Below are 26,735 nucleotides of genomic sequence, written 5' to 3' on the forward strand. Positions count from 1 at the left end.
TGTTCCCTACCCTTACCACCTGGGGGGCGGCTCGTCAGGAAGTCCAGGATCCATTAGCCTAGTGAGGGAGGTGTTTAGTCCCTGTAAGCTGTGAGCTGTAGTCAATGAACTGCATTCTCACATAGGTGTTCCTTTTGGCCAGGTGGTAAAGGGTAGTGTGGAGTGTGTCATCTGTTGGGGCGGTATGTGAATTGGAGTGCGTCTAGGGTTTCCCGGCATGATGGTGTTGATGTGAGCCATGACCAGCCTTTCATTTAGGCAGGTTGCATTCTTGGGCACATAGACTATGGTGGTCTGTTTGGAACATGTAGGTATTACAGACTCGGGTCAGGGAGAGGTTGAAAATGTCAGTGAAGACACTTGCCAGTTGTTCCTGCTATATCATGCAAGAACGTGTTAATGTATTAATATCATGCAATGCTTAATGTAAAAGTTGGAGAAAAACAAAATGCAAAAATAAATTGTGACCATTTTATTTTTTTTGTTCCAGTGACTAGTAGTGATTACATTTTTGCATCAGAAGCTTTACAGAGAATATTCATACATTTTCACAATCAGAATTTCATTTGCACTCATTCGTAACAATAAAAACTCTCCATTCATTGATAAAATACTTTCCCCTCCCCTCATTTCTCGCAACTAAGTACCTAACCTAAATCAAAAAAGAAGACCAAAAAGAATCCTTCCCTTACAGAAAAGCATTTATATTAAACTAACAACAGTAGTGTCACTATTTAATCAGAAGCTACAGCACAGGGTTAGGGGTCAATTCAATATCAAGTCCAGTCAATTCAGAAAGCATTGAAGAGAATTGGATATTTCAGTGTACTTCCTGAACTGACTAATTTAAATGGAATTGACCCCAGCCCTGATACTGTATTGTCTGTGGTTCCAGCTTACAGATGACTTCCATGATGGCTACAGTATGTTGCCTACAGCAAAAGAAAGTCACAAAAACTACAAACATGGCTGACAATTGCATAGATCACAAAAATGACGACACAGATAAGAGGTAACATGGAGGAATGAGAGAGACTTTCCCTACTGTATGTTTACAAAATAATGACCTTTCACCTAGGGTGTACAGAAATCCATAAAATGACACTGTGTAAAAATAAAATGCACCGCATCAAAGGCTGGGATTCAATCCGATCATTCGGTAGATTTGAGATTTAGCACGCTTGACATTCAAAAGGTAATTTACTATTGAGCCAACATATGCATCGTTGGTGAATGCGGTCTCTGCGAACACAGGAACATTGACTTTATAAATGGTACATAGCCGACAAAACGCGATCGGATTGAATCTGACCCTTACGCTACAGAAATCCATACAATTATATCGGCCAACAAATAAATGCACTGTAACTTATTGAAAACAGGTCTACCTCTCCCTCTTAAGTAAAGATTCAACTTTCTTGAGTTTAAGAACTAAAAACTACAACCTGATCCCACATTCAAAAATGTCTCTCTTTTGTAAACACAAAACTAACAAAAATGGCTATATTTGATGCTTTAAAAACAATGACTTTTTCCAAATATTTTTAACTTAATTTAACATGGATTCCTATAACAGTAACCAAGGAAGACGTCACCTGTTCTCATCCTGTACAATGGATTAAAGTGAGCTAAAATAAAAGTCAGCATTTTTGTGTGGAGTGCTCCACCTCCTTTCTAGTCCGTTTGGAAGTTTGTCTTGGTAAGTTCTTCACATGATTTTTTAAATCATTGCTGCTCCTTTGTTTGCTGAAGTGCGAAGGATATTTTTTAACCTTTATTTAACTAGGCAAGTCAGTTAAGAACAAATTCTTATTTACAATGACGGCCTTTACAAGGTTCACCTTGAACCCTTCCAAATGATAGGCTTTTTTTTTTTTTAAAGAGCAAAAAAAGAAGCTGTACCCGATTTGATTATATAGATGTCACGAGGTACTGAACCTGGGTCAAGTACGTATGTAAAAATATACATTTGAGATGCGCTTAATTTAGCTTGAAGTTTGCACTTTTGTGACTACTCCATTGTGCCTGGCAAACTAACCTCGGAAGCCCAGGCTTCTCACGTTCGAGTCAACGAGACGGGATTTGGAAGGAGGGCCATGCAAGTCTACTGGCAAACTAAATCAAGCGCAGCTCAAGTATTTGAATGTATTAGACCCAGGTCTATGAGGTCCACTCGTATTTGTCAAGTAGTGTATTTCAACAGGAATAGTGGAATTACAGGACTAAAAAAAAAGTTGTGTTGTCACAAATAAAATATTAAAAAAGGTGCAACTATGCTTTAAGTTTATACATCACCGGTTTGTCGTAGTGAATTCTATAACGTAGTTAAACAATGTATTTATCTGTGTGTGTAATTATCTTTGGATCTATTACACGGGCATTCCATCACTTTTTTTTTTTTTTTTTTAGGAAATCCAAAACAATAATTTAAAAAAAATGTTTTTTTGTTTTTTTTTACACTAAAACAAACTACAAAATGTTCATAACATTACATTGGAACCCTTATGGCTAATCGGAGCATTAAGCTGAACTTGTAACAGGATACTACACCCAAAAATACAAGTGAGCTATTATGTATGTCTGATTATTTCTATCATGATCTGTCTCGTGACCCTTCGAACCATCCAACCAGTCGTTCAAAAAAAAAAAAAAAAAAAAAAAAAACTTACCAACTGTAGACTGTACGCTCGCCATCACTCATAACAGAGGCCTGTTCAGATAGAAATGTATAGTATAGAACAGACATCCATCGTCATCATATAAAATTGGGGAACCGTGTCAGTTAAATTCATGACATTTCTATCTGGTTCTATTAGTGTCTCATCTCAATACATCACCCCAGGTCTTTTAACCAGCGTTCTGGAAATGCCCCATGTTTGACTGCTCAGTATCTCTGCGAGTGTTTCTTCAGGCAGTGACCAGACCCGGCAAGAAACACACAAACCTACTCTTCCTCCACTTCCTGGTTGCTGACCTCATGCTCGTGGTGGTGGTCATGGCAACACTCGTGGTCGTCACGGTGGTGTTTCGCTGCGGCGGTTTCAGACTGCTCCACAGAGAGTTGCTCCAGTGAGCTGATGACGTCAGGCTCTACCATTGGCTCTGGTGGTGTTCCATCCAATGCGACGTCCTCCTGAGTGAGTGAGTCCCCCAAGATGTCACTTACCTGGGGCTGAAGCAGGAGGTCAGCCTGGGGCTCTGGCTGGAGCTGGTCCTGGGGTAGGAGGTCCAGGGGAGGGCAGGAGGTGATGTCTGGGTCTGGGAGAGAAGCATCAACAAGAGGGGCGAATGGAGCCTCCACAACTGTGTCAGGGGATCCAGCGGATTCGGAAGCTTGGTCTTGTGAGTCGGTGGGCATGATAAGGGACTCCCGAGGTTCAGTCTCCATCCAGTTCTCTGGTGGCGTCTCAGGAAGCTCACTGTCACCCAGCTCTTCTGTACGAACAGAGAGAGACAGTCAACGTCGGGACTACGGAGATTCATTGTTGGACAAATTGGTTGCAGCGGTATAAAAAAAATTGTGTTTGACTGATAAGGGTCTATCGTTTCACATGGTGACAATAAATATCAACAGTGTGCTTGTCTTGTCATGAAACTGTTTTGACACGGCAACCAATTGAAAATACAAACACCTTGTTTCCCTTTCAATAAGCTCCAAGTTATTGTTAACTTACCGATGCCGGAGATGTTGTTGCTGTGGTTTTCCTCATGCACATCCTCGTGTACGGCCAGAGAGGTGCCGGTCATGTCGATGGACGAGACGGACAGGTCCAGCCGATCAGCCATGTCTTCTGATGGGTCAGGGGCCATCATAGCCACCTCAGACTCAGAGAAGCCTGGAGGAACACAGAGTCACAGATTCAGAATCAGGCAAAAAGACAAAGCATTGGCAGAGCACAGAGGTAGTTCAAGATAAAAATGAAACAGACAACGACAAAGAGGCTGCATCAATATAACAGTTTCACAGATTCAGAACCGAACCCCAGAAACCTAGAGGAACACAGAAAGACAGATTCAGAACCGAACCTCAGAAACCTAGAGGAACATAGAAAGACAGATTCAGAACCTCAGAAACCTAGAGGAACACAGAAAGACAGATTCAGAACCTCAGAAACCTAGAGGAACACAGAAAGACAGATTCAGAACCTCAGAAACCTAGAGGAACACAGAAAGACAGATTCAGAACCTCAGAAACCTAGAGGAACACAGAAAGACAGATTCAGAACCTCAGAAACCTAGAGGAACACAGAAAGACAGATTCAGAACCTCAGAAACCTAGAGGAACACAGAAAGACAGATTCAGAACCTCAGAAACCTAGAGGAACACAGAAAGACAGATTCAGAACCTCAGAAACCTAGAGGAACACAGAAAGACAGATTCAGAACCTCAGAAACCTAGAGGAACACAGAAAGACAGATTCAGAACCTCAGAAACCTAGAGGAACACAGAAAGACAGATTCAGAACCTCAGAAACCTAGAGGAACACAGAAAGACAGATTCAGAACCTCAGAAACCTAGAGGAACACAGAAAGACAGATTCAGAACCTCAGAAACCTAGAGGAACACAGAAAGACAGATTTATTATTATTAAGGGCCAAACAAAGCAAACTAGGTCACAGCACAGAGTTCATGGAAGACGAACAGTAAAGGCAGACATAGTAATCAGAGTCCTGGTTTCTGGCTGTGTATAATTGTGTTGTGTTGTGTGGACCCAAGGACGAGTAGCTGTTGCCGCCCCCCCAAACAAATAGACAAACATTTAATGAACTCCTATTTCATATATGGCTTTATATGTGTTGGCTGAATATGTGTTTCTATAATGATCTAGGGTGCGTTCGTATATTCACTCTGGAGTGCCAGAGAGCGCCCTGGGCGTTCGTCAGATTGTCTGTTCGTAAATTCAGAGTGTTTCGCCCTCTTAGCTTTCAGAGCACACAATGGATGCTCTGGCTGAGGAGTAGGGTTGATCCGACCAATCAGTAACCCACCTGGATCCATGACTCCCTGTAACCGACCAATCAGTCAACCCACCTGGATCCATGACTCCCTGTAACCGACCAATCAGTCAACCCACCTGGATCCATGACTCCCTGTAACCGACCAATCAGTCAACCCACCTGGATCCATCCAATCAGTCAACCCACCTGGATCCATGACTCCCTGTAACCGACCAATCAGTCAACCCACCTGGATCCATGACTCCCTGTAACCGACCAATCAGTCAACCCACCTGGATCCATGACACCCTGTATGGGTGGAGGTAGAGGACTGTCCTCTTCCTGCAGAGTGATCTGTTCCAGTCTGTTATCCTGGTCTGTTATCTCTGTTCCCTGTCCCCGGCGTGGGCCGGACTGACCCACCATCAGAGACACCTGTGGATCACACAGAAACAACCCATAACAGTTTATTTATTAATTCATTCATTTCACAGGGACAATGCACATCAATGAACATTTCTGTAAATGTGCCTGGGGGGGGGGGGGGGGGGCAACATGCTTGTTGCTGCCTTGTCGCCATCTGTAGACACCTGTAGTTCCAAGTTTAATACGGCATTATGATGTCATAAGCATGTATGATAGCCTTGTAATGGGGTAACGGTCAGCCTCGTCACTAGCAGGCCTGTAGATTCATGTGTCATTACTGTACAAGTGGTATTCCCTCCGTCTCATTCCCATACATGTAGTGAAACACAAGGAGCCCATCCATACCTCTTCGTATCCATTGGCGGGGATCGCTGGTGTGGAGTCATCTTCAGGTAGAGAGGGAAACATGGATGGGATCCTGTGCAAGTAGCCGTATCCGATACCGCAACCCAAACTAAAAAAACAAACAAATATCAGTTAAGACTGCTGATGTTTCAGAGCCTTGCCATTTAGGCAGTACAGAATAACCTCAGAGAAGAGAGAGAGAGAGCCCAGGTAAAACCTAGTGGCCCACTCACCTCCCCTCCCCAGGTAAGGTCAAGGTAACCCCAGGTAGGGCTCAGCCCACTCACCTCCCCTCTCCTCCCCAGGTAAGGCAACCCCAGGTAGGGCTAAGCCCACTCACCTCCCCTCTCCTCCCCAGGTAAGGTAACCCCAGGTAGGGCTCAGCACACTCACCTCCCCTCTCCTCCCCAGGTAAGGTAACCCCACTCACCTCCCCTCTCCTCCCCAGGTAAGGTAACCCCAGGTAGGGCTAAGCCCACTCACCTCCCCTCTCCTCCCCAGGTAAGGTAACCCCAGGTAGGGCTAAGCCCACTCACCTCCCCAGGTAAGGTAACCCCAGGTAGGGCTCGGCCCACTCACCTCCCCTCTCCTCCCCAGGTAAGGTAACCCCAGGTAAGGTAACCCCACTCACCTCCCCTCTCCTCTCCAGGTAAGGTAACCCCAGGTAGGGCTAAGCCCACTCACCTCCCCTCTCCTCCCCAGGTAAGGTAACCCCAGGTAGGGCTCAGCCCACTCTCCTCCCCAGGTAAGGTAACCCCAGTCAGCACACTCACCTCCCCAGGTAAGGTAACCCCAGGTAAGGTAACCCCACTCACCTCCCCTCTCCTCCCCAGGTAAGGTAACCCCAGGTAGGGCTCGGCCCACTCACCTCCCCTCTCCTCCCCAGGTAAGGTAACCCCAGGTAAGGTAACCCCACTCACCTCCCCTCTCCTCCCCAGGTAAGGTAACCCCACTCACCTCCCCTCTCCTCCCCAGGTAAGGTAACCCCACTCACCTCCCCTCTCCTCCCCAGGTAAGGTAACCCCACTCACCTCCCCTCACCTCCCCAGGTAAGGTAACCCCAGTCAGCCCACTCTCCTCCCCAGGTAAGGTAACCCCAGGTAAGGTAACCCCACTCACCTCCCCTCTCCTCCCCAGGCCCCGTTGGGTGTGACCACCACCTCTCTGCAGGCGTTTGTCTCTGTGTTGTAGATCAGCAGTTTCAGAGGTTTCCCCTCGTGGGTCTCGATCAGCGAGAAGAAGTCCTCCGACTGAGGACAGACACCGAGATCACAGTGCCAATTGTTTATTGCAATGGGTTATTTTCCCACTAAATTAAAAGGCAACGACCTAGCCAACGGAGTTAACAACTTTAAAAACGTTAAGAACGTGAATGATTAGGCTCACATCCTGCAACACCTGGTCTGCTCCAACGATGAAGTCACTGTGGGCCTGAAGGCTGGCCAACGCAGCTGGTGAGTTCACATCCACATCCTAGAGAAAATAACACGCAGAACAGCATGATGTGTTGATGATGATGATGTGAAACAACATGTAGGATCTGACAGACCAGCCAGCCAGCCAGACCAGACAGCCAGCCAGCCAGACCAGACAGCCAGCCAGCCAGCCAGACAGCCAGCCAGCCAGCCAGCCAGCCAGCCAGCCAGCCAGCCAGCCAGCCAGACCAGCCAGAGACAGACAGACCAGCCAGCCAGCCAGACCAGCCAGCCAGCCAGACCAGCCAGCCAGCCAGCAAGTAGGTCCAGCCAGACCAGCCAGCCAGACCAGCCAGCCAGAGACAGACAGACCAGCCAGCCAGCCAGCCAGACCAGACAGCCAGCCAGAGACAGACAGACCAGCCAGCCAGCCAGCCAGACCAGACCAGACCAGCCAGAGACAGACAGACCAGCCAGCCAGCCAGACCAGACCAGCCAGCGACAGACAGACCAGCCAGCCAGCCAGACCAGACAGCCAGCCAGCCAGACCAGACAGCCAGCCAGCCAGCCAGCCAGCCAGACCAGACCAGCCAGAGACAGACAGACAGACACAGACAGCCAGCCAGACCAGACAGCCAGCCAGCCAGCCAGCCAGCCAGCCCAGACCAGCCAGAGACAGTCAGACAGACAGACCAGCCAGCCAGCCAGACCAGACAGCCAGCCAGCCAGCCAGCCAGCCAGCCCAGACCAGCCAGAGACAGTCAGCCAGACCAGACAGACAGCCAGCCAGCCAGCCAGCCAGACCAGCCAGCCAGCCAGCAAGTAGGTCCAGCCAGACCAGCCAGCCAGCCAGACCAGACAGCCAGCCAGCCAGCCAGCCAGCCAGCCCAGACCAGCCAGAGACAGTCAGACAGACCAGACCAGCCAGCCAGCCAGACCAGACCAGACCAGACCAGACCAGCCAGAGACAGACAGACCAGCGACAGACAGACAGAGACAGACAGACCAGCGACAGACAGACAGAGACAGACAACAGATCACGCCATAAAACAATACCTAGTTGTTTGAAATTGTAGCCGTGTGTACGTTTATCTACTACCACCTAACCGTAGCATCATCGACAGCCAGGTAAGTTCTCACCAGCACATGCCAGACGTTCTCGTTGGCTCCTTGGTAGCTACAGAACCTGACAGACGCCCCCAGCAGTCCCTGTCCTCCCCACATGTTACTGGGCACCACCTCCACCTCCCTCAGCCTCATGGTCTTAGTGCTGTACACCTCCATGATCACGGCCTTCTCCACGTTAGTCTTCAGAAGGTCCTTCAGCATGTCATTCTCCTGGTTCTGGACACAAGTTAGTTTGTCAGTTGGAAATATGTTGGTAATGTACAACACGTGGGTGGGGCTTGTGTGTGATAGATTAGATAGAGGAACTGAACAGAGTATCTAATGTATTTTATATTATTCAAAGGTTTATAGTAGAAATATAGAAGATGGTATCACAATGCTCTGACTAACTCACCAGTCTGTGGTCTCCTAGAGAGAGGATGAATCTGACTAACTCACCAGTCTGTGGTCTCCCAGAGAGAGAGGAAGAATCTGACTAACTCACCAGTCTGTGGTCTCCTAGAGAGAGAGGATGAATCTGACTAACTCACCAGTCTGTGGTCTCCTAGAGAGAGAGGATGAATCTGACTAACTCACCAGTCTGTGGTCTCCTAGAGAGAGGATGAATCTGACTAACTCACCAGTCTGTGGTCTCCTAGAGAGAGAGGAAGAATCTGACTAACTCACCAGTCTGTGGTCTCCTAGAGAGAGAGGATGAATCTGACTAACTCACCAGTCTGTGGTCTCCTAGAGAGAGAGGATGAATCTGACTAACTCACCAGTCTGTGGTCTCCTAGAGAGAGAGGATGAATCTGACTAACTCACCAGTCTGTGGTCTCCTAGAGAGAGAGGATGAATCTGACTAACTCACCAGTCTGTGGTCTCCTAGAGAGAGGATGAATCTGACTAACTCACCAGTCTGTGGTCTCCTAGAGAGAGAGGATGAATCTGACTAACTCACCAGTCTGTGGTCTCCTAGAGAGAGGATGAATCTGACTAACTCACCAGTCTGTGGTCTCCCAGAGAGAGAGGATGAATCTGACTAACTCACCAGTCTGTGGTCTCCCAGAGAGAGAGGATGAATCTGACTAACTCACCAGTCTGTGGTCTCCCAGAGAGAGAGGATGAATCTGACTAACTCACCAGTCTGTGGTCTCCCAGAGAGAGGAAGAATCTGACTAACTCACCAGTCTGTGGTCTCCTAGAGAGAGAGGATGAATCTGACTAACTCACCAGTCTGTGGTCTCCTAGAGAGAGGATGAATCTGACTAACTCACCAGTCTGTGGTCTCCTAGAGAGAGGATGAATCTGACTAACTCACCAGTCTGTGGTCTCCTAGAGAGAGAGGAAGAATCTGACTAACTCACCAGTCTGTGGTCTCCTAGAGAGAGAGGATGAATCTGACTAACTCACCAGTCTGTGGTCTCCCAGAGAGAGAGGATGAATCTGACTAACTCACCAGTCTGTGGTCTCCTAGAGAGAGGATGAATCTGACTAACTCACCAGTCTGTGGTCTCCTAGAGAGAGAGGATGAATCTGACTAACTCACCAGTCTGTGGTCTCCTAGAGAGAGGATGAAGTCAAAGAAAGGCTCCAGCCCAGCTTTCTCTGCAGGGGAATTCTCCTGCACCTATCAGATCACAACGTGGACATGGGAAGACAAAACACAACCATTTAATCCAATGCTTATGCTTCTAGTTCTGACAGTTCAGCAATATCTAACATGTAAATCTACCACTTCCACAACAAGTACTGTTGATCAACAAATAGTAGATCATATAGTGGTTTAATTAAGCTGTGTTGTGCAGTATTGTATGCATTTCAGCTATGCTGTTGTGCAACATGTGGCTTCTGCAGATAGCAGCAGGGGTGGGTATAATTTGTGGAACCTTCCAACAGGATACTGTTCCAGAAACTTCGTAAAGTACAAGGATGCCAACAAACAACGCATAGAAAGTAGAATGATCAATTCACCTAGCTAATTAGCTGGGGAATAGGCATCAACTCATCATATATAGCTTATTCTTAATGTTTGTCCATAGGCTACCAGAGTGAGGATAGACATTTTTTGGAATAAACGTGGTGAGTGAAACACGTAACTAAATTGCCCACTCCCTACCAGTTATCTTACTCTTCCGCTATACAACTTTGTATGCGTCATTTGTTGGCAACCTTGTTATTTTTGGAACAGATTCCTGTTGGAACGTTTCACAAATTATACCGACCCTGGCAGCAGTCCCATAGGCCGAATTTAGACGGTTTCATCAAAATGTTCCTCTCAGGCGAATGTAATGGCACAACTAAAGCAGCTATCTAGCTAACGTTAGCTAGATGAGTAAAGTCAACTTCATATACGGAGCTGAGTTTACTAAGCTACTATATAGTTATCTCGTGTAGCTATATACATTTATAATATAAATGCATGCATGAAAAGGTGTCACCGTTAACATGTTGTTGTTGTCATTTGGTCACCGCTTGGCCTAGTATCTACAGTAGCTACATCGACTGGTTTAAGTTGTTACATTGTAGCCAGAGGGCCTGGTTGCTCATTCATACAAAATAGAAAGCGATCGTATACAGACTATACACAGAGTTATTATGATCGATTATTTTATCTCGTAAATCAATGTGAGGTCGTTTGTTGTCTGTGCGCCAAAAGGGGTCGTTGTGTTGTCTGTGCGCCAAAAGGGTAGCTAGCTCAGTGCCACCTCATCAGTTTCGGCAGGCCTTATCCGGCTACTACACCCCTGTATGCCTTCTGTATACTACCGTCAAGAACTACACGCAGCGTCATAAGAAGTGCAATAAAATAAAGACCCATTATTACCCCGTGGACGTGGTATCCATCTGTTCCTCCTTCCGACGCGCCGGTGCTTTGTGATAAACCCATTATTATAGAAAGCACAAAATATAATTTCACTGTAGCTGAAAGAGTTGACAGATTCCACTAATGCTCCGTGGCCATCTTGTCATTGGCGATCTCCTATATCAGACCAGACTAGTCGCACACTGGTGACACCGACCACCACGCAACATGTAGAGCAACGATCCTGCCACCTGCTAGACTGGAGTATAACACACTTATACTTTACTGGAACAAAATAATAAATAAATACAACAAATACCCTACCATCTAACACTACACGCACAAAAATAAATAAATAATAATAATAAAAAATTAAAATTATATTATACTCCACTATTTAAATCTATTTAGTCCTACTGGACATTTACTGATAGTTGTAACTGCTTTGCGTGATGTATTGTTGTCTCTACCTTCTTGCCCTTTGTGCTGTTGTCTATGGCCAATAATGTTTGTACCATGTTGTGTTGTTGTCTTATGTTTCTCTTTATGTAGAGTCTCTGTTGTTGTGATGTGTGTTTTGTCCTATTTTATTTTATTTTAATAATTTTTTAAATCCCAGCCCCGGTCCCCGCAGGAGGCCTTTTGCCTTTTGGTAGGCCGTCACTGTAAATAAGAATTTGTTCTTAACTGACTTGTCTAGTTAAATAAAAGTTAAATAAATACAAATAAATAAAATACGTCAGGTCAACAGCCTGAAAGAATGGGACACCAACACTTAACACAGCCTGTAATTCTTAAAATCAAATGTTTATTAGTCACATACACATATTCAGCATTGTAACAGTAACTCTTCTGATGTCAAGTCTCGCACACCCAAATACCTCTCTGCAGCTGCCACCACCACCTCTATTTTCTGTGACTTACGTTCCATCTCTGCAGTACTGTTGATAACCATTGTTATAAATGCTAAAAATCCAATCTTTATGAAACATATATCACTTGTTGGTTTATCCCTCTGTACTGGTACAGATCTACTACTCACACCACTCCTCTCAGGATCTCTGCCCCTTGATCCATCTTCCTCTACTTTCTTCACTGCCTCAACATATGACAACTTCTGCACTACTCGAACGCTGGGAACCTCAACCTGCATCTCTCGCATGGGACATTTCTGATCCCCAGCCCCAAGGGCACCCCTACAATTAACACATACCACTACTTTCCCCAATGCTACACATTCCTTTGTCTCATGCCCTTCTGCACACTTCTCACACCTAGGAATCTCCCTCCTACACACTGCTGCCACATGCCCATAAGCTTGACACCTGTAACAACGTAATGTGTTTGGCACAAAAGCTCTTATAGGAAAACCTATATATCCTAACATCACTTTGTCGGGCAAAGACCCAACATCAAAACTCAAAGAACAGACAATGACTCTTCTGTTTCGCCACCCTGTCTGCGTCGCACCAAACGACGGGCATCACAAACACCGGGAATCTTCCCCTTCAGTTGGTCAGCTTTCATATTTACCGCTACCCCAGTAATCACTCCTTTCAATGGCGCCCTTTTCTTGAGAGCAAAACAATTCACATCTCTTCCCCCCCATTAGTTTAACACGGAGCGCCTTCTCCCTCTGACCAGCAGAAACACAATCAATAATCACAAGACCACTTCTGGTTACCCTCACCGATTCCACAGCACCTAACTCTGTTTTCACCCACCCATGAAACCACAAATGGTCCACCTTTTCCCAAAACTTCACTCCTACAAGCCTCGAGTTCCGAGAACTTCAGCACACCTACCACCTCCGATACTTCGCCCTCATTCATTTCCATTTCTCTTCCTGTCTTCAACTCACTCTGTTTATACTTTCTACCATTCTGTTTTAACAAATCATCTCGTTTTTTTAATCAACTCAAGCTCACCCTCTTCCTCCCTCTCTTTCTTAGACCTCCTCTGCCTCTCTTTTTCCCTCCTCTGTATTCCAAGTATAAATCTCCTTATGATAATATTGCACTTCTCCTGACATACATCTTGTTCTTGCCTTGTCAAGTCTTTTTTTTCCACTAATTACCTTATTATTTTAACTGGAATGATGATGTTTTTGAAGACTGTTTGGTTGGTCACATTGTTGGTGTTTTTTTTGTTCTGTCATACATGCAGTAGCCTAAAAAAGGATAGCTCTCTGTTCAACATTGTTCCAAAAGATTTATGTTTATTCATTGATAAAAGATTTGACTTTGCTTTAAAATACAAGATTCAGTAACACATTGTAAATGCTAATATATTTCCATTAAAAATAACTTAAAAAGACAGACAATGCAAAACTTTCTTATAAATACACGGAGCACATATCAGATTCCATTGATATTTTTGCAAAGCAATAAGTTTGTCAAATAAGCCAAACGAAGAAAAAAAATAAGTTACCTATGTTGGAGGAGAGAGATGGATCTCCAATACAAGAAACTATGGCGTTTTGACACAAATAAATAGCGATACATTTAGCTAAATCATTTCATGTAGGCCAATACACAGTAGTAGTACTACAATTAATAATAAACGGCTAGATGTTGTAATTCTGAATATTGTGCCACCGTCTTGATTGAAACAAAACTTCACATGAATACAATTCATAAAATTCATGAATGTCTCACGTCTGTCTGTCTGTCTCACGGTTCTCTCATGGTGATTCCAGCAACACAATCCCTCAGCTAAAAAAAAATGTACTTCAAGTAAATTAATTAAGCCATTGTTATTTTTTTTTAATGAATAATAATTTATAAATAACTGCTGGAAAGCACATCAAAAAAACGTGAACATCAGGAAACATGAAACATTTTATATCTTGTAGTGATGACATTTAGGGTTTTGTGATATTTGCTCATGTATAATATTGTCTAAATCATGAATAACCATAATGTGCCTCTTCTTCAACAACATCATATTTAATAAATCTGAATAAAATATCTCATACTGTACATTCAAATATCTTATTAAAATACAAACTGTAGACTGTACATATTAAAGTTCTTCTAGGCTAATTTCCATGTCCATGAGCCAATCAGGTCCCACAGAACCCTGACAGTTCAGCCCATTGGTCACTGAATTACCTGCTCCAATAACTGATTGTCTGTGAATGAAGGAGTTTCTATTGGTTCAGATAAGCCAATCAGAGACTCCAGGAGGCAGGTGCCAGCTGTCTCGTTGAACTGTGGGACATTTGCAGAACTCAACACCTGCAGATGAAGGAAGTTGTCAGGGTGCTTGTGGCCTTTGAATGAGTTGTGTAGAGGGGCTGAGCTATAGTCTGTAGGGAAGTTGTCAAAGAGCTCCAAATCCGAGTCAGAGGAGAGACTGAGGTCCATGTAGCTGCTGGATGAGTAGTCTATGGAGGGAGAGGGTGTGTTGGGGTAGTCCTGGAGGGGGCTGTGGGCGAACAGGGCCGTCGCTTGGTTGGCATTGTCGTCTTGATACTCGGCCATGAAAGAACCGCCGCTGCAGCTGTTGTCTGTGTGTCTGTGTGTCTTCTCTGTGTACCTTTGTGTATTGTCTGTGTGTGAACTGGGTGCGTTGGACAGGCCGAGGGTGGCTGTGGTGTCTTTACAGAGACCGTATGACGTGTCGAAGCTGCTGACACACTGGGGAAGGTGTGGCGATGGTTGTCCCTCTGGCTTTGTGTCACTTTCACTGCCCATGGAGCAGTCTTCATTGTCAGAGTCACAGAAGCTGAGGACACAAGCCAGACCTCCATCGTCCACATCCAAGAGAGGCTGGTGCTCTCGAGGGCTTCCTCCCACGTCGGAGTCCTCGCTCTGGGCAGAGACGCCGGACGAGTCGGTCATGTCACTACAGCAACTATTCTCCCCAACCTCACACAGTTCAGAGCTGAAGTGGAAGGTAGGGGTGGTGGGGATGGAGAGAGGGAGGCCCTCTTCTTCCAGGGTGAACCCGAAGGGGCATCTCCCCTCCTGGGCACTGTCCTGCTGATGCTGCCCCTGGTCCTGGAGCTCCTGGAGCTCTTCTTTGTTCTCCTCTGGGTCTCTCCTCTGGGTTAATATCTCATCTTGCAGTCTCCTCTCCAGCTCCAGCCTCATGACAGTGTGTATGTAGTGGGTCTGGACCCGTCTGGAGTTGAACTCCACGCGACCGTTAGTATTCCCACAGCCATCCTTGGTGCAGCCGCAAGGGAAGTTGGAGCGATCCATCTGTTGCGGAGAGAAATCACATTCATCTTAGCTCATTATATGACTGAAATCTTAGCTCATTATATGACTAAAGTTTGCATCTGATCTAGGTGTGGGAGAGAATTCTCATTCTTTGCCAAATGGCTTTTTGTTCATCAGACGCCCAGGGATCAAACCCGTCACATCTGCATGGCTCTCACCTGGCACTTGATCCCGTTCAGACTACAGGCGCAGGTCTCAGGTTCACAGAATCCCTGGCAGTCACATCCACAGTCCTCTCGGGATTTCCTCAGAGCATGGAGCTCTCTCTTCTCCTCCCGGTCGATGTGCCTCACCCCCGCCGTCCGGAGTAGAGCCTGTCTCTGGCGGGAAGCGTAGGGGTACAGGAACCCACCGTCACCCCCATCCTCTTCCCCATCCTCAAGGTCAGCCGCAGGAAGGTGGGTCTCGATGTCTTCGTCTGGCACCTGGTCGATGGTGAGGTGATCTAACTCCTCCTGGTCCATAATGCCACTGGCTGTCAGCTGGAGAGAAGAGAGTTACTTCAAATAAAATATTTACACATAGTCCTTAACTTTTCTTTTTAAATGCTTTTAGAGTATTTTCAAGGGAGTCGAGGAATACAAGATATAACCCTTCTGGGTCGTTCCATTTCAGTAACCCATCTGGGTCGTTCCATGTCATTTCAGTAACCCATCTGGGTCGTTCCATGTCATTTCAGTAACCCATCTGGGTCGTTCCATGTCATTTCAGTAACCCATCTGGGTCGTTCCATGTCATTTCAGTAGGCCATGACACCCACCATCTCAGAATGTTCTGAAATCGTTTCTATAGTTAGAAACAGATAAGATTAGCAATCCTGCAACATTATTTTGTTGAAATATAAAGCTAATTGATTGCACCCAAATTGCCCATAGGATTCATAAAATATTAAATAAATATAAATATACCTAATATCTGATTTGGACCAAACTTTTTTTCAAACAATGAGTTAAAAACACGGACCCCCCACACCCAACCACCCACAGACCCCCCACACTCAACCACCCACAGACCCCCCATACACCAACCACCCACAGACCACCCACACCCCAACCACCCACAGACCCCCCCACACCCCAACCACCCACAGACCTCCCACACACCAACCACCCACAGACCACCCACACCCCAACCACCCACAGACCCCCCCACACCCCAACCACCCACAGACCTCCCACACACCAACCACCCACAGACCCCCCCCACACCCCAACCACCCACAGACCTCCCACACACCAACCACCCACAGACCCCCCACACGCCAACCCCCCACACCCCAACCACCCACGCCCCAACCACCCACGCCCCAACCACCCAATGACCCCCCACGCGCCAACCACCCACAGACCCCCCACGCCCCACACCCCAACGACCCAATGACCCCCCACGTGCCAACCACCCACAGACCCCCCACACCCCAACCATACAATGACCCCCGACACCCCAACCACCCACAGACCCCCCACACCCCAACCATACAATGACCCCCGACACCCCAACCACCCACAGACCCCCCCCACACCCCAACCACCCACAGACCCCCCACACCCCAACCACCCACAGACCCCCCACACCCCAACCACCCACAGACCCCCCCACACCCAAACTACTCCAACAACGAGTGTACAGCAGTGGAGGCTGCTGAGGGGAGGACTGCTCATTCATAATGACTGGAATGGAGCCAGTGGAATGGGCACCTGGAAACCATGGTAACCGTGTGTTTGATGTATTTGATACCGTTCCACTGACTCTGCTCCAACTACTACCACGATGCCTGTGGTGTACAGTAGCAGTTCTCTATGACTGACCAGCTGCTATGTCTGACCAGTAGTATGGAGCTGCTATGTCTGACCAGTAGTATGGAGCTGCTATGGCTGACCAGTAGTATGGAGCTGCTATGTCTGACCAGTAGTATGGAGCTGCTATGTCTGACCAGTAGTATGGAGCTGCTATGTCTGACCAGTAGTATAGAGCTGCTATGTCTGACCAGTAGTATAGAGCTGCTATGTCTGACCAGTAGTATGGAGCTGCTATGTCTGACCAGTAGTATGGAGCTGCTATGTCTGACCAGTAGTATGGCGCTGATATGTCTGACCAGTAGTATGGAGCTGCTATGTCTGACCAGTAGTATGGAGCTGCTATGTCTGACCAGTAGTATGGAGCTGCTATGTCTGACCAGTAGTATGGAGCTGCTATGTCTGACCAGTAGTATGGAGCTGCTATGTCTGACCAGTAGTATGGAGCTGCTATGTCTGACCAGTAGTATGGAGCTGCTATGTCTGACCAGTAGTATGGAGCTGCTATGTCTGACCAGTAGTATGGAGCTGCTATGTCTGACCAGTAGTATGGAGCTGCTATGTCTGACTAGTAGTATGGAGCTGCTATGTCTGACCAGTAGTATGGAGCTGCTATGTCTGACCAGTAGTATGGAGCTGCTATGTCTGACCAGTAGTATGGAGCTGCAACTCTATTGTTTCTTCACCCTATGTATTCTCAGTGATTCTGATGATGTGTCCCCCCTGTTCAGAAAGGAGTCATTGAAGTTGTTTGGTTTTTGTCCCATCCTATGTCCTGGTATTACCAGGTTCTGACCACTAGATGGTGCTGTTCTTCCCCCATTTCAATGTTAAAGGGATAGTTCATTTGAATTACAAAATTACATATTGGTTTCCTTACCTTGTAACCAGTTTATGGACAAGGTATGACAGCAATCCATGCTTTGGTTTTGTTTACCTGACCCCTGTTTCAAATGCTAACTTTTTTTTTGTTGCATTTGTGGCACAAATCCAATGCAAGTCAATGGTACCTATATTAACATTTTCATGGTTCATGTCAAAATCATCCTGAACTTAATTTCAAATTATATTTCAACAAAATAATGTTGGAAGAAAGCTAATCTCATCTGTTTTCTAACAACATAAACATTCAGAACAATCTGAGATGGTGGGTGGAATGACCCGTCTTCTTGAGGTGGAATGACCCGTCTTTTTGAGGTGGAATGACCCATATTTTTTTTAGGTGGAATGACCCATCTTCTTGAGGTGGAATGACCCATCTTCTTGAGGTGGAATGACCCATCTTCTTGAGGTGGAATGACCCATCTTCTTGAGGTGGAATGACCCATCTTCTTGAGGTGGAATGACCCATCTTCTTGAAGTGGAATGACCCGTCTTCTTGAGGTGGAATGACCCGTCTTCTTGAGGTGGAATGACCCGTCTTCTTGAGGTGGAATGACCCATCTTCTTGAGGTGGAATGACCCATCTTCTTGAGGTGGAATGACCCATCTTCTTGAGGTGGAATGACCCATCTTCTTGAGGTGGAATGACCCATCTTCTTGAGGTGGAATGACCCATCTTCTTGAGGTGGAATGACCCACATACATGACGTTTAAGTTACTGTGAGATTAGACAGCCTATAGGGAGGAGGTCAGAGACCTGGCAGTGTGGTGCCAGGATAACAACCTCTCCCTCAACGTGATCAAGACAAATGAGATGATAGTGGATGACAGGAAAAGGAGAGCCTCCACATTGACTCTGTACCGTAATACCCTGTATATAGCCTCCACATTGACTCTGTACCGTAATACCCTGTATATAGCCTCCACATTGACTCTGTACCGGTACCTCCTGTATATAGCTTCGCTACTGTTATTTTATTGTTGCTCTTTAATTAATATTTATTTTTCTATTTTATTTTTTTTCTTAATTGTCCTTTTATTTATTTATTGTTTACTTCAGTTTATTTAGTAAATACTTTCTTAACACTTATTTTTTTCTTAAAACTGCGTTGTTGGTTAGAGGCTCGTAAGTAAGCATTTCACTCTAAAATCTACACCTGTTGTAATCGGCGCATGTGACAAATAACATTTGATTTGATTATTTGATTTTGATTTGATTTTAATTTAAGCAAATGGGACGCAAGAAACTATACCAGAATGGTCAGTTTGCACTCGACTGGGACAAACACAGGACAGCATGCTTTTTAGTCCAGGGGTAGGCTTAATCTGGTTCAAGGGAAACCGCCCGGGCAATGAGGTCTACAGTGCTCACTAGTAGATTAGAAGTCTAGAATACTTACTCTCTGTCTGAGTGTCTCCAGCCTCTCCTCCCTCAGTCTATCTCTGAGTCTCTCCCTGCGCCTCCTTCGTCTCTCCTGGGTGTGCTCTGCCAGTGTGTACCTCCGGAGGGCGCTGTGCTTCCTCACCATGCCCAGGGTGGCACCGCCGCGCCTCGGAACGCTGGTGAAACCCTGGCAACGCCGGAACAGGAACACCGTCACCTGGTTGAAGACAACGCTGTTGCTATGGCCGCTGTTGTCATGGGAAAGTTTTGGGCTCTTCAGGATGGAGCGGACTGTTGGTGGTGGAGGAGGAGGAGGAGGAGGAGGAGGAGGAGGAGGAGGAGGAGGAGGAGGAGGAGGAGGAGGAGGAGGAGGAGGAGGAGGAGGAGGAGAGGAAACAGGGTTTAGAGTCATGACAAGAAGTTGGTGTATTCTATGCCTTTGTCAATGTCAGCTTGTTAGAGCTACTGCATACCAGTTCTGAATGTAGTGTTTTGGTGTCTCTCTTGTCGTGATGTGTGTTTTGTCCTATATTTATATATATTATTTTTATTGTATTTTTAATCCCAGCCCCCGTCCCCGCAGGAGGCCTTTTGCATTTTGGTAAGCCGTCATTGTAAATACGAATTTGTACTTAACTGACTTTCCTAGTTTAATAAATTAAAAATAAATACAAAATAAGTATGCCGAAAAGTGCTGATCATGCAGTTCTGTCAGCCGCCACTGGGTGGCAGACTACGCTACCTCACTTAACTGTTAATGGTTACAAGTTACAACCCAGTGTTAACAACTGTCAACTGGGTCACCAGAGTTGAACATAGGGGAGTTTATCTGTTAGAAACAAAACCCCAAGGAGTGTTTATAATAATACAACCGAAGGCAAATGAGAGAGAATGAAGAGAGAGAAAGACAATGTCTCCCTCAACACAGACAGAAAGAGACCCTGCTTATAATTAGAGTAAGACCCTCTAACCTCTCTGCAGTTTGGTGAGAAGTACTAGTCACCCTACTACTAAGAGACTGTTAAAGACCCATCAGGTCACTGATGACCCATCAGGTCACTGATGACCCATCAGGTCGCTGTTTTCATTTGACATTTTGGCCTCATGATAACGAGTCGTTTGACCTTCACACATGCTGGAGTGGAGAAGGAACTCGAAAGTGAGGAGGTTGGTAAACAACAGCTCAGCAAGCTACGTAGTAACCTATTCCATGTCCCAAATGGCACCCTATTAGCTATAAGGGCCCTGATCAAAAGAAGTGCACTACATAGGGAAGAAGTTGCCATAGGGCCCTGGTCAAAAGTAGTGCACTACATAGGGAAGAACGTGCCATTTGGGATTCAGCTTAGTTCCGCTGCTGTTATTTTGGCTAGAGACATTCCATACTGGGACACAGTGTGTTTGCAGTTGTGTGGGGGAGAGATGGTAGTTTCGTGATTGATTAACTATTTATGACCTATTTCACGTCCATCCTGTAATGAATCTAACTCTCAATGTGGTTTGGAGAAAAAAATAATTACCACATGAAATAGAAATATATATATTTTTTTTTGGGGTCCATGAAATCAAAATATCAACCACAATCTAATAGACTATGTTGAACCTAAGGGACGTGTGTCTATGTGCTGTCCATTCAAAACAGTGCAAAACAGAGTCACTGGAGTTTGTAGTGATCTTTGAATGAAATAACATGAACCTATTATTTGCAGCTTAAGCATGATAACTGTAATTCACATCATATTGCTTAGTCAAATGATTCAGTCAACTCAAAGGGGCAAAGCCCAGTACCTCAAAGAGAAGCCTGTTCTCTGCTGCCAGCAGGTTCTAACTGAGCTGCTGTAGTGTGATAACGGGACACTCCTTCAATACACTCCCTAGCAGTGACTCTGATAACATTAGTGTAGCTTTGCATTTATTTCAAAGATAAGACATATTCATTGCAAGTTTATTGACCAATGACCATAAAAAAATGATATACATTAACATATACTGTATATAGACATACTGTATAGATATATATTCAAGGGGTTTCCTCATGAGATCTACTGGCCAAAATATTGCTTTAAGATTGAAATAACATGGATCATCAACAGATTTGTTAATGTAGCTACACCATTCTGAGATGTGTTAATGTAGCTACACCATTCTGAGATGTGTTAATGTAGCTACACCATTCTGAGATGTGTTAATGTAGCTACCACCATTCTGAGATGTGTTAATGTAGCTACCACCATTCTGAGATGTGTTAATGTAGCTACACCATTCTGAGATGTGTTAATGTAGCTACACCATTCTGAGATGTGTTAATGTAGCTACCACCATTCTTATTGACTTACTGGGTAGATGGGAGGTAGGTGAGGCAGGGGTGAAGTCTTGGTTGTCACTGTTGCAGCTCTCCTCATCTGACTCCCATTCCGAGGAGACGGAGGGGGAGGAGGAGGAGGAGGAGGAAGAAGGGGAGGAGTAGCAAGGGTCCTCCTCTTCTACCTCGGAATACTTCCTCTTCAGGACCCCACTCATGGCTTCTCTAGGGCGGTTAGACGATCTGCCTGGATACAAAACAGTAAAAGAGGATGGTGAATATACATTAACAATACACATTAATACTGCAATGGTGATGAATGAATACTCACTAACTGTAGTACATGGATGTGTAACAGTGACGCAATAGCTTTTCTAAGGCACCGTATTTTGCTGACTATATGTCTCGTGAAAACTGAGGTATAACAATTACAACTGTTAAAGTTAACTTAAGTTAACTTATTGGTAATTTTATTGCACAATGTATTTTATCGTGATGAATTGTATTGTCTGAAAACATCTGAAATACATAACCTGTACAGCTAAAAAGAACAATGTGATGTCAAAACAAGTTGACATTGAGGTAAAAAATAAAAGGTGTACTTTATCAATGTATCTGATTTTGCTAAATCAAGACATCAATATCCTTGTAATAGTTTTTGTATATAAAACCTTGAATTACAGCTCAATTTTAGCAAATTCTGAATTAGTGATTAATCACAGAAACTCCTGCTATTAAGTCGATTACATTTTTAAAAAAAATATATATTTTCAGGGCCCCCGATATATCCATGAGTCATACACAATGCCGTGCCCACTCACTCGGTGAATCAGTAGCCTACCGTAATAACTGAATGTGTAACAGTGATTCACAAGCTTTCTTTTGACACTGACGTTATTTATAATGCATTTTCTGACTACTATAGCTAATATCAGTCTGGTGGAAACAGAGTTTAACAATACTCATGGTTGAGTCATGCAAAGTTGCAAAGTGTGGTATTTACTCAGTAACATACACACTGCTCAATTTCACCCACAACATTTCCATGTCAAACAGGTATCATAAGACATATGCAAAAAAAACATCACTGGGACTTTCCTTTCCAATAACATTTCACAAACTGCCAACAATAAATTAGATCTATGTCTTGTTGTCAATGGGCAAAACCACAGCAGAGTAACACAGCAGAGTAACCTGATACTGCTTTTGTTGTTCATTGTGACACACAGCACCGGGTAGGATCGTTATTTTCCAACCTCATTCCTTGACTGAGGTACCTGTACGGGTTTGACAGGTTTTAAAAGGAGGACATCTGCTTATTTAAACTAATGAAAGCCGTCCCTACATATGATCCAACAACCATTGATAACTTACATAGCCTAGATATTGATAACCCATGTCATAAACATGCTCAATAACTATTGCAATCTAAAATAATTTTTTTGCTTTAGTGAAATACAAGGGAAACTGCAGGCTAGTCTAAAAAAGAGCTCTTTCTCTCTTTCCTTCTCGTCATTAACATTCCAGTGATTCCTGGGACGTTTTTCAGTAAGAAAACGTGGAAACGGGGAGGGCTGGGAAACAGGGAGGGAGGAAGTCCAGGACGGAATATTTCGGAGGGAAAATTATGTCTAGAGCAGGCTATTTTGGCCCCAGTGAAACAGGGAGTACAGTGGAAACCAAGCCCACACAGAACAAACAACATACAGGTCTATTTAATGATTACAAGCTTAGCTTGTGTTGAATACTACTGTAAATACATAATTAAATAGGCTCAACTGGACTCTAACTTAAAGTGTAAAATACAAGAGAGTAAAGCAATGGTCTTCAACCTTTTCTTGCACATTTCTTTACCCATGTTTTATTTTTGTGAACGATAATGGCAAGGAGAAGTAAATAAACATTTTCAAATGAATAGATTTGGGGAAATCATTTTTTTCATTATTTTAACCTATGGTTAAATAAGAAGACATGGCCTATCAGTTAAAAAAAAAAAGTAACTCCAAATGCATTTTTTGCAAGTAGGTGTTTAGCTGGTTAAACAAAGGTTAGCCATGTGTTGGCAGACAGGCATGTCCAAGTACATAAAACTACTCAAGGGTACATTTTCAAAGCCTGTCAGATACTCCAGTGAGTGTTATTCACTCCAGTTAATATTAAAAGGTTGAGAAATAAAAGTTGTATCATCATTAGAAAGATGATTTTATGATGATATCTATACTGTAGATATGTCATTCAAAATTAGTTGAATTTAGTTGTTTTGTAGTGATATTCAGAAAAACATTAAAATATAAAAAACAATATTTTATATTTGTATATTTTCGCAGAAGCCCCTGTAGGACTCCTAGGGGTCTGTGTACTTCAGCTTGAATACACCTGGTGTAGAGGCTTTAAACAAAACATGTTGTCACAGAAAAGCTCTCTACTCTAGTCATTTGAACTCTTGCCCCCCGTTTCTACTACTAGGAAGAATTAAGAGGAATGTACTACTAGGAAGAATTAAGAGGTATCTACTACTAGGAAGGAATAAGAGGTATGTAGTACTAGGAAGGAATAAGAGGTATCTACTACTAGGAAGGAATAAGAGGTATGTAGTACTAGGAAGGAATAAGAGGTATCTACTACTAGGAAGGAATAAGAGGTATGTAGTACTAGGAAGGAATAAGAGGTATCTGCTACTAGGAAGGAATAAGAGGTATCTACTACTAGGAAGGATTAAGAGGTATCTACTACTAGGAAGGAATAAGAGGTATGTAGTACTAGGAAGAATTAAGAGGTATGTAGTACTAGGAAGGATTAAGAGGTATCTGCTACTAGGAAGGAATAAGAGGAATGTACTACTAGGAAGAATTAAGAGGAATGTACTACTAGGAAGGATTAAGAGGTATGTAGTACTAGGAAGGAATAAGAGGTATGTAGTACTAGGAAGGAATAAGAGGTATCTACTACTAGGAAGGAATAAGAGGAATGTACTACTAGGAAGGAATAAGAGGTATGTAGTACTAGGAAGAATTAAGAGGTATGTACTACTAGGAATAATTAGTGTCATACTCACAAATATAACTAGGACAAGGCAGTGAAGACTGAAAACATTTATATAACACATGGTTGCTAGGAATTTGTCTTGGTGTTCAAATAAATAACACACAGTTTCTACAGAGAAGGAAGCAGCTCATGTTTGGTTGTATGACTAACTGTATTATCCATTTGTAGTGATTGCAAAAGGTGCACTACAATATGTCTATTTATAAACCGGGTAAATTGGGTCCTGGATGCTGATTGGCTGAAAGCTGTGGTATATCAGACAATTTATGAGTATGAGACAAAATGACTTGTTTACTTTTCTAATTATGTTAGTAACCAGTTTACAATAGCAATAAGGCACCTCTGGGATGGTGGTATCCCGACCAATATACCACGGCTAAGGGCTGTATCCAGGCACACCGCGTTGCATTGTGCATAAGAACCATCCTTAGCCGTGGTATATTGGCCTGATACCACACCTCCTCGGGCCTTATTGCTTAAATAGAATATGTGTGTTGTTTCAGAATGACTTATGGTTTTCTTCTGCAGTTTTATGAAAATCTCTCCAAGAGACATTCTGTTCCTTGACATCCCCTCTCACTCAGGTCAAATTTAATGGTGAGTGTACAGGTGGGTGTGTGCGTGTGCGTGAGTGTGTGTGTGACTAATATAAATAATTCAATGACTCACAGCAGCAGAAATACCTGAATTGCAGTGTTGCATAGCACTGTGCAACACACACACACACACACACACACACACACACACACACACACACACACACACACACACACACACACACACACACACACACACACACACACACACACACACACACACACACACACCAACCAACCAACCAACCAACCAATATTTTACTCAAATTGCCACTACTACTAAGTACCCACTGCCTCACTATTTGGCTTCCATCCCGTTATAAACGCGACCCAACTTCCGCCGCTGACCTCGTCACTCCGCGAGCTTCATGTGTTCGGTAATTAGGCCTTTACAATGAAAACATTGTGCTGGTCAGCCCAGCAGCTAGTCACACTCAGCTGTTGCTATTTGGGGTCTCTATTACAAGACCCAACTAGGCTACAGCAAGCAAAACAACTACTGGAAAACACGATCAAAAGATTTTTGTCGATATAAATAGCTTTCATACAACCAAAACCAAACTTAAAGCCTAAAAACAATGTATTATTCTGCTTATCTTTTTGACATTCGTGTAGTCTAATAATAAATAAAAAAAACATGAAATAGTTGTCCGCTTTTTTGTTACTTCTTATATAACTTTAAGACAACTTTCCCCTCACACAAAGAGGCTTATCAAACACTCAGCATTAATGACTGGTTACAAAACCGCTGATGTTGAAATATGTTTTAGCTTTGCCACTAAACAGATCAAAAGACACGGTCATTAGTTAGGCTACTCACCAAGAATATGAGATCACCATCTCCTAAATTCAACAGATCAGTTATTAACTTGACGGTTTTATAAACGCGTCAAGGTTTTTGTTTCTCCGTGGCACTGGATCGCTGACGGTGTCTGCTCTCTTGTCTCTCTGGACTAGCCTACTGTAGTGTAGTGCGCACATCAACCGTGTGTTCGTCAGCGGAAAACTCCCACTGCGCGACGCTGACGCAGGCGGTCACACAGGAAAGGGGAGCGACACACAATTCTTCCTGCTGCTGTTCACGTTCTGCTACTGCCTACAGCTTCCTGCATTACCTTATCGGTCCAGATAGAATATAATAGACTATTCTGCCACTGCCTATGTCTTCATGCCTTGCCGATGACACATAGAGAGATATAATAAGTGGCCTACTGTTCTGTTTAATGATGTGTGTGTGTTGCCTTCTCAGATGTAGACATTGTGATTTCAAAGCTCCATATTCAGCTCATTGGATTGGTCATAGAGCAGAAAACAGTTGTGGTAGGTAATGGATTGGGTTAGGGAAAGCCATGGGGTACACTCTACCCCAAACCCATAGTGTGATTAAAAGGTGCAACACAAAATGTCTCTCTCTCTCATTGTCATGATATTAAATAAACTCATACTATTACAATTTAGTTGATA

The 26,735-nt window shown here is 44.3% G+C and overlaps 2 protein-coding genes across 4 annotated transcripts; both read right to left on the reverse strand.

Annotated features, from left to right (window-relative positions):
• Window positions 1-457: 457 nt before the first annotated feature.
• On the reverse strand, window positions 458-11,234 carry LOC120056181 (Golgi reassembly-stacking protein 1-like). 3 transcript variants are annotated; one of them, XM_039004409.1, is made up of 9 exons: window positions 11,059-11,234; window positions 9,781-9,861; window positions 8,265-8,468; window positions 7,096-7,182; window positions 6,829-6,959; window positions 5,710-5,818; window positions 5,232-5,373; window positions 3,675-3,836; window positions 458-3,435 (listed from the first exon to the last, which is right to left on the reverse strand). In XM_039004409.1, the coding sequence occupies exons 1-9, from the start codon at window positions 11,119-11,121 to the stop codon at window positions 2,945-2,947; spliced, it is 1,470 nt and encodes a 489-aa protein (XP_038860337.1). In that variant the 5' UTR covers window positions 11,122-11,234; the 3' UTR covers window positions 458-2,944. The 3 variants fall into 3 exon arrangements, with proteins under 3 accessions (XP_038860337.1, XP_038860339.1, XP_038860340.1); XM_039004411.1 differs by lacking the exon at window positions 11,059-11,234 and adding an exon at window positions 10,673-10,916; XM_039004412.1 differs by lacking the exons at window positions 9,781-9,861; window positions 11,059-11,234 and adding an exon at window positions 8,647-8,813.
• Window positions 11,235-13,228: 1,994 nt separating this feature from the next.
• LOC120056182 (cysteine/serine-rich nuclear protein 1-like) lies at window positions 13,229-26,301 on the reverse strand. The gene is made up of 5 exons (XM_039004413.1): window positions 26,092-26,301; window positions 21,665-21,877; window positions 19,345-19,619; window positions 15,425-15,748; window positions 13,229-15,245 (listed from the first exon to the last, which is right to left on the reverse strand). Exons 2-5 carry the CDS (start codon window positions 21,846-21,848, stop codon window positions 14,139-14,141), a joined length of 1,890 nt encoding a protein of 629 aa, XP_038860341.1. The 5' UTR covers window positions 21,849-21,877; window positions 26,092-26,301; the 3' UTR covers window positions 13,229-14,138.
• Between the last annotated feature and the right edge of the window lie 434 nt (window positions 26,302-26,735).

The sequence above is a fragment of the Salvelinus namaycush genome, chromosome 11, assembly GCF_016432855.1.
Source record: "Salvelinus namaycush isolate Seneca chromosome 11, SaNama_1.0, whole genome shotgun sequence".
Classification (NCBI taxonomy): domain Eukaryota; kingdom Metazoa; phylum Chordata; class Actinopteri; order Salmoniformes; family Salmonidae; genus Salvelinus; species Salvelinus namaycush.